This window comes from Cryptomeria japonica, chromosome 6, assembly GCF_030272615.1.
Source record: "Cryptomeria japonica chromosome 6, Sugi_1.0, whole genome shotgun sequence".
NCBI lineage: Eukaryota > Viridiplantae > Streptophyta > Pinopsida > Cupressales > Cupressaceae > Cryptomeria > Cryptomeria japonica.
In genome coordinates this window covers 412,266,786-412,281,336 of record NC_081410.1, presented here as the reverse complement: position 1 = coordinate 412,281,336, position 14,551 = coordinate 412,266,786, and the positions used below count along the sequence as shown (strand labels likewise).

General features: G+C 34.9%; 1 protein-coding gene across 2 annotated transcripts in view; it reads right to left on the bottom strand.

Moving 5' to 3' along the window:
* The window catches only part of LOC131039245 (uncharacterized), a 50,710-nt gene extending 44,280 nt beyond the window's left edge, over positions 1-6,430 (bottom strand). For both annotated transcript variants that reach the window (XM_057971955.2, XM_057971960.2), the window contains exons 1-4: positions 5,813-6,430; positions 3,307-3,964; positions 2,351-2,606; positions 2,040-2,102 (exon numbers count right to left, since the gene is read on the bottom strand). In XM_057971955.2, the coding sequence (XP_057827938.1) occupies positions 2,040-2,102; positions 2,351-2,606; positions 3,307-3,964; positions 5,813-6,236 (1,401 nt within the window). In that variant the 5' untranslated portion in view covers positions 6,237-6,430. The remainder of the gene's footprint in view (positions 1-2,039; positions 2,103-2,350; positions 2,607-3,306; positions 3,965-5,812) is intronic.
* Positions 6,431-14,551: the final 8,121 nt, after the last annotated feature.

The following is a 14,551-nucleotide window of genomic DNA, read 5'->3' as shown; positions in this document are numbered from 1 at the left end:
GTTCATTTCAGATCACAAGGATTCTTTCTGAAACGTAGGGTTACTTCTTTCTGCGACGTAGGGTTTCCTCTTCACATATTCACCCTTTTGTAACACGTCTCTTAATGTAATTTGGGGACTTGGTTCTGCTTTGTGGTACATTTTTTTTAAATCAAAAAAACTTTGAAACTACTGAAAGTCCATTATAGCATTTCCACCACTAAGCTCTTCCACCTTTGCACGTGGGATAAATTGCTTTCTTATAAAAAGAAACTCCAGTAAACCAGAAAGCAAATGGACCCACAAGACTAGGCACCACTGACCAACAAAAAGAAGAAAATTTACGAAAAAAGAGATTTTTGGTGCACCTATACAACTAGCCCCACTGGACACAATGTGTGCTAATATTAACTCTTTTTATTCTTCAACGTTTTGGCAATAAATAGCCCAAAACGGAGAATGAAGGCTCTCCATTGGTTTTGGCAAGACCATAGATTGCAACATTTCATGTGGTTATTGGATATCAAATTCAGTAAACAGCAATTGTACATTTCTGGAATCATAAGTAGTTCAATTTGTTTTCGCCAATGCAATATGCCATCCAAGTATGATAATCACAAATGGGTGGAACGTGACAAAGAAGTAGATGAAGACTATAGACTCCTCACTTCTAGTTGGGAAGGATAGTAACCACCTTAAGAGGAACAGGCATTGATCACTACCCTAATTTGAAACTTCCAAATGAAGATTAGAAAATTATTAACTTCTTGCAAGAAAAGCACCCAAGCAACATAGAACACATTTGCTTATCCAATCAAGATCTGACCATTTTTTCTTCTCTTCCATTGTAAGCAGCCTATTACAACTGAAAACTAACGAAATATAAGGACCAACTTTAAATTGTACAAGAAGAGGTGGAAAAAGGTACCATTGCTTAAGGCTGTGACAACTTGAGAGGTATTCCTCTAGATGGATGTAGAGATTAAAATTATGTGAAGATAGATAGCCAATAGGGAAGCCCCCAACACAAATTAAATCCTCTGATAATGGACACAGAAGCACAAATTATCTACTTCAACTCTCACAAACATTATGCATTCCAACTGATACTAGTCCCTACAAAGAAAGGTAAATGGTTGTTCATGTGAGCTATATGAATTTAACTAAGCCACTCGGTAAATTAATTTTCACCTATTCTCTAATGATTGTATATTGAGAAAGCTTGATGGGAAGCAGTTATTTCACTCCTGGATGGTTCTCAGGAACATAATCAAATATAATTTGTTGCATAATATCAAGAGCTAGAGAAAGGTTAGCTTATAGGGCACTGTTGCAATGCTTTGGCTACCTTCCTAAAAGCAGCACTAATAAGTATCTCGTAAAACTACTTGAGCACATTAATGGATAGCTATCCCATGTCCATAGACTTATCCAAGAAGCACTAAAAAGGTACAAAATTCTTAGATTTGTCTGACTGATCCATTGGAGGTGTTTAGTGGTAAGATCAGTCATCAAGTTACCCTTGAATAGATATGGCTAAAACAAAAAGGAAAAGAAGTAAAGAAAGGTTACGCTTAATATTCGTTGTCAAGTAAAAGTTTCTCCAACTAAGACTGTTGTATCCAAATAATCATCCAATAAGTGTAACCTCATAAGCTACATCATGTTTCTCCAGGCTTGTGGTCTTTAAGTTGCGTTCTACGAAGGAAAAGACAAATGCACAGGTCCAAAAGATAGTTAGGTTTAATTACCAAAAGTACAAGAATGGATATCAGAGACAACCAATTATATTGGCGGTAGCCTTATGTAAAGCATTCAGGTCCAATGACCATCTGATCATTGAACACAAGTGCCTGAGGGGGATGCAGTGCAAACTAAGAATACAATGAGTGTTTATAATCTAGACGTATACAGGGTACCGGGATGCAATTGGTAAGGTTCTAAAATTAACCTTCATAGCAAAGACATACCAAAGACAATCATAAACATAAATGAAAATTGAAAAAGACAAAATTTATTTATTAATCTTTGAACAAGAGAGTTGATATTATATAGTGTACCTTACTGTAGGTCAAGTATGCATTTTTACCAGTCATTTCCTGACCATCTTTTGTGATATAAATCTGCATCAAATATTCAAATAGTTAAATACAGGGGAAAATAACTTGACCAAAATGCAACTACCGCATGGCAAAAAACATTAAAATTTAGAGGCAATGTTTTTAGAATAAAAATCTAAAATATACAGCTTGAAGAATCTGTTATAGTAAGCAAGGATTAACAAATCACTCTAATGAACATGCAAGGAACTTAGAGATCATAAAGCTCAAAAAGATTAACCCAAAAAGGAAAGGAAAAAAGTTTGAAAAACCTTTCTCCCTGACTGGCCCGTATACCACCGACCACTGGCACTAACTCTCCGCTTTCCTGCATCTCTTGGAGCTGCTGGCTCACAGATTCGATTTCTTGTGGTAGTCCAGTTATTGTTTACATTGTCATGATGGGTAGGCCTCTTTCTCTTTGTCAACCTTCTCGAGGCAGATTTCTTTTTAGTAGAATTTTGAACCTGACCCTGTAAACTTACTCCAGTTGAACCTTTGGCATCTCGACTGCCACCAAACTGACCCCTGAAATTCAAATCCATCCCAAAAGTGAAAAAACAAGCTTACAAAACAAACTCTCAAACGCAAGAGGACTCCAAACAGTCTATATTCTTATTAATAGCTCAAAAAGTCACCTTGTTGGCACTCTTCCAAATCATCAAAATATCATGAGTGATTAAGTTAAATTAATATTTTGAGATTGTCCAACAGAAACAGTTATGTTGTGCAAAGAATAAAAATGGATAAATGGAAGCTTCTGAAGCAAATGTTCCCAAACAATAGGTCGGGAAATGGAACATTCTGGAAAAATGAATTCTAATGCAGGAAAGTTATGGAAACTGTTCCACTGCACCTGAAACCTGTTCGAAGGTTTTTGAAATTTGCTTAAAACATTTCTAGAAGTTTCCAACAACTCACGAGGAGTTTTAGGATACTTCTGAAATGGGAATGGGGACATATCCAAAACAGATTTGAAGCCTACTGAAAACAGTTCGTAGAATTAAGAGGGAAGTAGATTATGAGAGAACTGAATGATTTTATTAATATCGTAGCAAAGATAGAGGTGGCATGCAGTAACATAACTAGTCACTAGTGTACGTTCCGAAGTTGCTCTGGTTCCAGAATAGATAGTAATCTTTAGTGAATTCAAACCATGATTTATGAAAGGATCTAAATACATAAAGTATAACCTGACTATTTCAAAATAATATAAAGTGCTACTTACAAGTAATCAATCTCTATTTGCTCTGCACCCTGCCCTTCACTTTGCAGAATGGCACTGATAGGCAAAAAATGTCGCAACCGCTGGCGCAATAGCCTTTGAATCCTTACATCTTCATTGTCAAAATATTGATAAGACAATGGCACAGAGCTATCAACAACAAAATCATGTCCTTCACTGGAAGCAACATTATTGGTTGGCCTGGGAGAACTAAAATATTCATCACAGAACTCATCGAAGGCTGGTGAGGGCAAACTAGCATTTGGGATCACATTAAAATGCTTATGTGGATCTTTCCTTCCAAACGGCTTAGCAACTTCAAAAATCGTTGGGTTGCCACATACAGATTTTGTAGTTGCATTAGAAACTCCCAATGTTGCTCCTGCGCCCGATGCAACCGAGCTTGTACAAAACATGTCACTGTCTTCTTCATCACTAAAGTTGCCTATCAGTTGGCGGATTTTACCAAATGGGCGAAACTTTTCCATGCTAGTTGGTTTTTCACCAGACCTTCCAATAGACAAGTTATTGTTTCCAGCAATTGTTGGTGTAAGGTTAGCAGCCTGGGATAATGAACTCGTCAAAACTTTCCGGCCACTTAGTGAAAGTTTTCTACTGCTACTTGTTCGTACTTGAGGGGTTTTAAGGCTTTTGTTATTATCTGCAAAGAAACAAACAATAATATTTTTAAAAAGACACCCATTTGCTTAAAGCTATTTACATTAAATGGAGAACTGTTTATAATAGGAGAAGATACAGAAGAAACAGAGGAAGACTAATGCTAGTATTTTTTTGTATTTTATCTCTTTTTTTTGTAAATTATGTACATTTTTCCTTACTAAAAATGGTGGCAAAACAAATGAATCAAACTGCAATGCATAAAAATAGAAGAAATTGTTGAATACCATGAGCATGCGTTGCAAAGCTATTGGGGTTTAACAAGGTGCTGGGTTCCAATCGCATGATATGCAATGAAGGATTGAAATTGCTAAAAAGCCGCACTGAGTTTGGGTGCAAATTACAGGTTAGTTTGAGGAAAGATGTGCCCCCAGTTCTTTGACAGTAAGCTGAATGTTACCCAAAACGGGGAGGTGAAAGAGGAGACGGGAGGGAGGAGAGATTTATCAAATGGAAAAAAAGTGGGGGAGAAAATACAAAGGTATATAAGATTTATCTAGGCATAGAAGCTCTGTCCTAGGGTTTAAAATTTGCCCAAAAATTACAGGTGAATATGAAGGAAGATGTGCCCCTAGTTATTTGCAGTAAACTGAAGGTTACCCAAAACAGGTTAGTGAGAGAGGAAACTGGAGAGAGGAGAGATTTATCAAATGGAGAAAAAATATAAAGATATATAAGATTTATATTGGCATAAAAGCTCCTTCCTGGGGTTTAAAATTTGCCCAAAAATTAGTGTATGGGAAAACTTCATAGAAGATGTGCCCCTTCCTATATAAGATTTATCAAAGCTCTTTCCTGGGGTTTAAAATTTGCCCAAAAATTAGTGTATGGGAAAACTTCATAGAAGATGTGCCCCTTCCTATATAAGATTTATCAAAGCCCTTTCCTGGGGTTTAAAATTTGTTCAAAGCTTAAAGTGTATGGGTGAATTTGATAGAAAATGTATTCAAAAATAAAAGTTCTACGTGAAACAGGGAGGTGGAAAAAACAGATGGGAAGAAAATAAGTGTATTTTTTTGTGTAGTCAGGGTAGTAGGATTAGAGAAAAACTTTAATTTAGAATCTAATGTTTTCAAGGACATCAGAGACAAGTATGCCAATGATAGCTATATCCTTACACAGTTTATTCAGTGCAAAGACAATTGAGAAGGTAGGGATGCTTATCATCTCATTAAATAAGATGCCGACTGAAATGCAGAAGATCATTGCATCAAGATTGTTTGTCCCATAGACTATTTTTAACCTTATAAAAGTTAAAAATTCTATCTATCTATATATCAAGTGGCAACCAAAACTCTTAATTGCCTCTAAAAAGGAGGTCCTTGCAAACTAGGAAAAACGTGTCTTGGCATAGAAAACTTTTCTCGGGAAGATTTACAATTTCACAACATAAAAGAAAGATTCAATTTAACAAGAAAGTTGTCAGGTTTGCATTGACAACGAACGGAAAATTTTATTTTACAGGAAATTTGACTGTGGAATACTACATTTGAAAAATTATTATGAACAAAAAACCATACAAACCCTAAATCTGAGAGAATAACACACTAGTGAAACCTTAAATTTTCAAGATATGCAATTTTGGTTAAATTTCAACTAACCTGTGGATTTCAAATGAGAAATGCATTTTGCTACACAGGTCATGGATAACAAGTTCAAGTCCATCTCACCCAAGTTCAAGTCCATCTCACTGTAATAAGAGAAGTATAACCTTGGGGAGAAGTGGAGAGTTTGGTTTACTTTTGAATGCAATCCAGATTTGAATCTTAAAAATGTAACCTAAACTCGCCCCACGTAGCATTAAACAAAGCGAAACGAAAACTGGGCTAACCTGTCATAAAATCATCATCCGTTGAGAAATCTTCGATGTCATCGTAATCTATTCGGGTGCCGTCGGCTTCAAATCTGGAAGACTGAATCTTAACGGCGGGTGTGTGAAAATCGTTTGCATTCGCGTTTACAGGGGAACCTCTTCTGAGCCTCTTCAGTGTGGGAAGCGATTCACGTTCGTTGGAGCAATGTAAGAGTTCATCCTCAAGATTCTGAGGAGCGGCGGGTCCAGGGTTCAAATCTGGTCGTTGAGGTTCACGATCTGAAGACTCCTGTGAGTCCTGTATGTGAATGATGTCTGAGGATTGACATTTGACAGGCGGAATATCAGAGTCGAGATCGAGGTCGAAGCCGAGAGAGAAGGAGGGTCCCTGCGACTCGAAATCGAGCCCAAGAGAAAAGTTGGGTGCTTCAAAATCGTCCATCACAATGTTTGGCCTCGCTTGACAGGCGATGGTATATTGGTCATGACCAAATGATCTGGTCTGAACTAGCGCCTAAATTTGAAAAACCTATTGTGTTTTTAAACAAAATTATTAAAAAACATCATGTGATTTCAATGTGTTTATGAAAAAACACATCGTGTTATCCAAGAACATATTTACAAACTTGTTACTCGCACTTTTGTCAATCGAAGAGGTGAAGAATGTGAATTAAGAAAAAATTTGGTGTCTTCTTTCTTCTTCTTCTTCTTTTCTTTCTTTCTTTCTTCTTTTTTTCTTTCTTTCTTCTTTCTTTCCTTTTTTTTTCATATATTTATATATTTGTGTATAAATGATAGCTTCAAATAAACTATGTGTGCATTCATAAGGATCCCAATAAAAATTAAATCAAACCTTTCAATCAAAAAGGATAATTAGGATCTATTACCAATAAGCTTGTTTTATGTTTGCAATAGGGAGAGAAAAAGAGAGAGATAGGGAGATATAGAGAAGATGTAGCTAGAGGAGGACAGGGATATTGAGAGAAGGATATGGAAAGATAAAGAAAGACAGGAGAGAGAGAGATAGATAGAGATGGAAGAGATAAATATGTAGAGAGGGTGATAGAGTGACAGAATGAGAGAGGGAGATATAGAACTATAAAGAGATAGGAAGGGATATATAGAGAGGTAGATAGATTGAGAGATATGTTGGTAGAGAGATGGAAAAATTGTGTGTGTGTGTGTGTGTGAGAGAGAGAGAGAGAGAATAAATATGGAGGGATATAGATAGAGAGGCAAGATATAGATATAGAAGTGTAGGAAAAAGGAGATGGAGAGAGAGGGAGGGAGATGGATGGGTAGGAAGAGGGAGACATGTCTAGAGATAGAGAGGAGACAAAGATAAAGGTAGAGAGGAAGAGGGGGAGAAATAGATTGAGAGATAGAGAGGTAAGAGGAGAGATAAAGATAGAAAGAGATAGGTAGATAAAGAGTGTGAGATAGATATGGAATATGAGAGAGAGAGAGAGATAGACATCTATAAATAAAGAGAAGTAGAGATGGAGAGAGAGAAATGTTAGACAGTTCAAATAACCGGAATAGAACTGAGAGTGGGGGGGGTGAATCAATTGTCGCAGATTACCAGAACATTTAGCAATTAAAACTTTAATACTAGAACCCAAAATATTAATACCGGAATGCTTAAACCAAATACCGAAATAGTAGTTAAACCAATTAAGCATAAACAATAATTAGAGAATAAATACCATCCACATGACACCAAGATTAATACGTGGAAAACCCGGTAAAGGGAAAAACTACAGTGGGAAGCCTACCCACAGTCAAATAATACTTATGTAGTAAGTATGTGAATTACAATTGAGGGGTCTGCACTTGTAGGAAGGCCAACAGCCTAGAGAGCACTGCTCATCACAAAAGGAGTCTCACTAACTACATAGAAATCCAAACTATAATCCGGAAGAATGAACAAACTGCAAAGATAGCATCTCCTATGCCTGAGTACAGTTTCATTTAAGCTCAATACCGGAGGACTAAATCCTCTTACATAAACCAATTTGATCTCCAATGATCGAACAAATCCTCTGCCTGAATGATATTACATTATTCGCACATTACATATCCATATCCCATTCCATGACCATGATCTACAATGAGATCTTACATCATATATATACAAACCCTCGACCATAAACAATCAGGTTGGCCACCAGACAATAAACCAATTACATAATTACAAAACATGTCGGCCTTAGACCAAACAAATAATATTCAACTCATAAGACATCCCGGAAACACATCGAGAGGTCCAATCCACACTTTACATTAAGTCGATCCATAACCTAGATCAATTGAGACCCAATATAGGTCCATACACATCAAAGCAATAATCCCAATCCGCCAAATCTCAAACATGATCACCATCAGCATCTTGAATCCATACTAGAAGTTGCACCAACACCACTTGTGCATATCATCAAAGATCTTCAACAAAGCTCTACCGGTGAAACCCTCATCAGAACCACAAACCAAGCTTCCAAGGAAACAGGATAGCATCCAATCACCAAACCAAAACCAACTGGCTGAATATGAACATGAGTAAGCCAATTCCATAACCAAAACATACCGGATCATGTTGGATCCAAACCAACCAGAAACCACACAACCTACCGGGACCAGAAAGGTGTCGGTAAAGCATCCAAAACAGCCAGTGTTGACATCAATGACAAAACATCAATGCAACACATAATCAATTCCTCCAAATGGCCAACAAGAAATAGCGGGATATACAAATATATTGAGAGAAAGAAGGACAGATAGCTCGATATATGGGAAGAAAAATAGAGAGATAGAGAGATATATTGGAAGGGAAAGGGAGAGAGTGGTAGAGATAGAGAGATAGGTAGGGGATAGGGAGCGAGGGAGAGATGCAGAGAGATAGAGAGAGAAGGAAAGAAAGGGGGAGAGAGAGAGAGAGAGAGAGAGAGAGAGAGAGAGGGTGGATAGGGGGAGGGAGAGGGAGAGATAAAGAGATATATAGCTCTTTGTATCTCAATCTCCCTCATTATCGAGTAATGTTTCTCACTATCTCTAATATAATATAATATGTAAGGAATCTTATAATATATATTTTTAATATAAATATTGAGAGAGAGATGGAACAAGTAAGGGATGCATATGGAGAGAAAGAGATAGAGATATGAAGATTAAGTAGAATGGAAAGAGAATAAGAGAGTGGATGACAAAGAGGGAATGAGAGAGCTAGAGAGAGACAAAGAAATGGAGAGAGAGAGAGAGAGAGAGAGAGAGAGAGAGAGAGAGAGAGAGAGATTGACAAATATAGGGGAAGAGAGAAATAGAGATAGATCAAAAGAGATAATAATAAGAGATGGAGAGGTGGAGAGTAAAAGAAAATATGGAGAGATAGAGAGAAACAAAAAGTGGGGACAAAGATATATATAGAGGGAGATGCATAGAAAGAGGAGAAAAGTCGAAAGGAAGAGAGAAGAGGAGAAGGGGGAGAGGTGAAGTGGGAAAGAGAGATAATATAAAAGAGAGGGATAGATAGGGTGAGGGAGGGAGAGGAGGATGTAGGTAGACAATAGGAGAGAGACAACGAACATAAAAAGGAAGAGAGATATACAGGGATAGGGAAAGAGATAGAGAGATAGGGGGAGAGAGATAGAGAGAAAGGGATAGAGAGAAAAGGATAGAGAGGTGGATAAATATATGAAGAGGGAGGGAGAGAGAGAGAGAGAGCTCTTTATATCCCTATCTCTCTCCCTAACAAGCCATGTTTCTTAATATCTCTAATATAGTATAATATGTAATTTGTGGAGATGTGCTCGACACCAATTTTACAGCGAAGATACAACATATTTTAGAGCTAATATTACATTAAAGCTTCAATACATATGACGGAGTGGATAACCTATGCAAGTTAATTTCTCATGAACCCAAGATTGCATGGAAGTGCAAGGGTGGAGGATACTCTTAACTTGCTCCTATGGGACTCTTATGACACTTCACATTTGATACTCAATACTAGACTCAAACACCTGATCTAACTCTCTACAAGACTTAAGGAAACTCTTACACCCAATGCCTCAAATGAGCTCACAAGGCATTTGTTTTATAGCATTTGGAGGCTAAGGAGTGGATGAAAATTACCGGTAGATGTGAGTAGTAGTTTTCGAATTACCGATAGAAGTAGGTGGTAGATGGAAGTATTGGTAGATGTGAGTGGTAGATAAGAAAAGTAGAAGGAAGTTTTGAAAGTGGAGTGGTGGGTGGTAGTATGTACTTTGGAACCTTGTCATAGTGGAGTACGTACTCTGAGATTTGTAAGTTCATGTAAAGCCCTTATTATTTATTTAATAATTTCTATAAATTTCTTATAGATACATTATTTACTAATTTATTTACTATCACTTTTGATATTCTCAAAAAGTGAGAACGGTCCACTCAACACCCATAAGTGGCTGTAGGGATCTTACTTTTTACACAGGTTTGCATCCTATTGTCAGGGCTTCACATGGCTGAAATTGTGGCTTTTTTAGACAAGGTTGCATCTTGCTGTCAAAACTTAATGTGGCTGATATTACAACACAAACAAACCCTTGTGCTAGAAATACGCAGGGCATGAAATTTCTAAGCTTAAAATATATTTAACTAGTTTGCAAGGAGGAATATCGCATCAAATGATCAACAGTGTTAGTCCTTGATTTATTACAAGCCTAATCATATACAAAGTGATTATTTACAATACCATGTTCTCCTTCCAGCCATTGTCCCAAGCAAGAGACCATTGATATTATCTAGACTTTTTTTAACTTCATAATATATATGCTTTATTTATAACACTCATTATTATTATTATTATTATTTCATATATTATGTATAACGAATCCCACTATGCAACTATATTATCATCCTAGGTCTAGTGTCCAGTCAGACCACCATTCTAAGATACATCATCAACCAATGTCAAGAATAAGATGAAGTCCTGGCAGCTTGAAGATATTATTCAACTCCATAACATATTTATATATGTAAGTATGTTTCAAGCTTTTCTATAGAAGTGAACCTGTCTCTAGACAATACCAATCTCCTTTGATCTGGGTGTCTTTATTCTCGACGATCCACTCCAACTGGCTTCCAAGAAAATGTACAACAAGATAGATAATATCTAGGAGGGCAGTATTAGATTTATATAGAGTCAACTGGGATAATAATATCTTACATGAGGGACTAAATACAATAGTCAATTCATCAACATTATGATATTGTAAGGGGTAATGGATCATAATATCTCTGCATCTTAATATTATATGAGTTGTCTTACTAGTGCCTTTAAAACAACCAATTTTCCCTTACTAAGATTTGTAGACAAAATGTGTATTTCTTTTGTACTTGGGACTATTTGCAAGTCATCTCATCCATTGTTTATGAATATTGGAACGGGATTGTCAAAGCAATATCTTTCCAATATCTTCCTTTGACATTCTTCAGGAAGCTCTTTAATTTGTCGAATCGCTAAAGATTATGGAGGTTAAAGAAGAAGATTTCCATTTGCATCAAATCTACCAATGACATTGACACAAACCTAAACCAAGGGAAATCAAAGCAATGGTGAGAAGGTTAGTTTAAATTGAAATAAATATAAAATTTTGAAGAGAACACAAAACAACCTTATACCTTTGCAATGAAGCCACTTGTTCCTCGGATTGGACCTTAGATGAAGTGAGAATGTGCCACTCCTCAACTTGTCTGGATTGGTCCCAAATGGATTTGTGGAATGCTCTCTTGTAAAGACGTAAAACGTTCTAAATTAAATAATAAAACGAAATACTCTTTATTCTTAAATAAACTCATAATTCCTTTAATAAGTCTATTTACTTCCACTATTCCATCCTTAGCTCTAAATGATCATTCCATTGATATCATAATAAACACGAGATTTCTATGAAGAGATAAAGATTCTTTATTCATTAAGAAAATGTAGTAGTATCTCAATCATATCTACATACAATACTTAGGCCTTTCTAATGCCTTAAGTTCAAATAACAAGAAAAATATAAAGTAAAGGATGAGATGCGTCCAGTGATATGCAATCCAAGCTATCTTCAATACAATCATTAGAATGAATACGAGAACAAGATTCAGGTGTTGTTTCCACCCAACCTTGAAGCTTACACCTCCCTGGAATTCTTGGTCAATCAAGAATACCCGACCCTGCATGAATAACTTAGCCAAAAGAATTCAATAGACAAGATGGAATCTGGTGCGTGCCTAGAATGATACATGCATTTTCAATTTTCTAATTCCATAAAGAAACAAGCAAGATCAATCAAGGATGTGGTAGAGAGCGTAAATAAATATATCCATATATTTCAATGGTCAATAAGTTACTCAACCGAGTATAATGCCATGCATAGCAATAAAATATAGTTTGGAAAAGCAAACTATTCTCTCTATAATTCCACATTCGGCACCCATCCCGGAAGGTAACTTCCCCACAAATACAAACATATCTAGCTTTCCTATTGTTTGTATGGTATCCAAAAATGAATATAAAAGAAGACAATCTTTCTCTAAATAGATATAGAAGAAATAATCTTTTGTTTACAACCAATACATCTATTAAGAATACAATCTTTCGCTTCTATCTTTTCAAATAAATCAAGGATAAGAATTAAAAACAAGAAGGTGTAACACATGTATGTATATTTAGCATATAAACAAAAACAAAATTCAAAAATCGAAATTATGAGTACACATTCTTTTATCTATTTCTCATAAAATCCAAATAGCGTAGTCATACATCTTATGGTTTCAAATTTCCAAGTTTAGAATGCATAAGTTCTCTATCTTTCCACATTTTTTTTTTTACTATCTACTTCTTTTCTCGAATAACATATTTAGTTTGATATTAACATGTATTTTCCATGATCTATGAGTTCAACTAGCAAATTTTAGTAATTTACCAAAAATGATAATTCAAATTGCACATACACCTATATGGCTTTTTCAAACGAAATTTTAAATAATCATCATGACTTCTATTGCAAGAAACTAATTCAGAAATTAAACTCTTTTCTTTACTAATGATCTAAACAAACAAATCTCAAGATAGTTCTATTCTTATACTATAATTATAAACTAAACTATTGCTTTTTTAAGAGCCTACCTCTGAAAATTTGAGCCAAGACTTATATGATCAATGCTAATCTTCTCCAATTCTGACTGCAATACTCCTAGATTTCCAATGCTTTTCTTCCTCTGTGTTGTTCAATCCTTTGAGTTCTCTCATCTCTATCCTCTAACCTCTCTTCTCTATTCACTATTCTTTATTCTTCTTGTTCTATTCTCACCATTCTCTGCAAATACTTACTGTCTTTTCTCAATACTGCCTCCTCCTTTGTTCTCCTAATGATCTATATTTATGCAGGTCGCATGCTATGTTTTCTATTGTAATTTGGCCCTACTCCTGCTATTATTGTTTTATCGTGCTACCCATGCATATCCATTGGCACGTCGAGCAATTCGCATGGCCCGTGGCTAGCATATCATACCACGCAGTGCTTGTTCCAACGATTTTACCATGTCCAATAGTCTGTGTTAAAATTCCAGTCTGTGTTCAACACAAACACTAAGTGTTTGTTTAGTTGCATGGTCAATAAGTATATCAACCTCCCTATGCAAATTGTATTCTATGAAATTTTGTGGTCTTAAAGACCATGCCAAGTCGAGTTCAGTCATATGGACTACTCCTTGCAAACATGCAATATACTTTGTTAATAAGTCTGCCAAACCATATCGGTTAATATACCATTTAAATAAATCACTTTTCATATATATATATATATAAACAATGAATATTCATAAAACAAAATAATAAAATATATTTACATATATTATAATTACATATGTATATACATGTATATGATCGAGTTATTATTCGAACTCATATACATATATAATACGTATCATTATTTATATAAATATAACTACAGTAATAAATCAATTCAAGTTTAATTATCTTTTTTTTTTTCAATAAATTATATAAATCGTATATGTATATATATGTGTAGATACTTATATATGTATATTGATTTCATATACACATATATATACGTGTATACATATATATACATGTATATGTACACACACACACACATATATATACACGCACATATACATATACATATACATATGTATATGTATATGTATATGTATATGTATATGTATATGTATATGTATATGTACATATATATGTATATATATGTATGTATGTATATATATACATATATATACATACATACATACATATATATGTGTGTGTATATATATATGTATGTATGTATGTATGTATATATATGTATATGTATATATGTATATGTATATGTGTATATGTATATGTGTATGTATGTATATATATGTATATACATATATGTATGTATATATGTCATTATCTAGAAATCAAAAAGTGGAAATACAAGGACAATATTTCATCCATTTCATAATAAAATTTATTCATTGTCTGCACACAAAATGCACATACAATCATAAAATGTATGTGTGTGTGTGTGTGTGTATATATATATATATATATATATATATATATGTATGTATATGTGTATATGTATATATATATGTATGTATGTATATGTGTATATGTATATGTATGTATATATGTCATTATCTAGAAATCAAAAAGTGGAAATACAAGGACAACATTTCATCCATTTCATAATAAAATTTATTCATTGTCTGCACACAAAATGCACATACAATCAT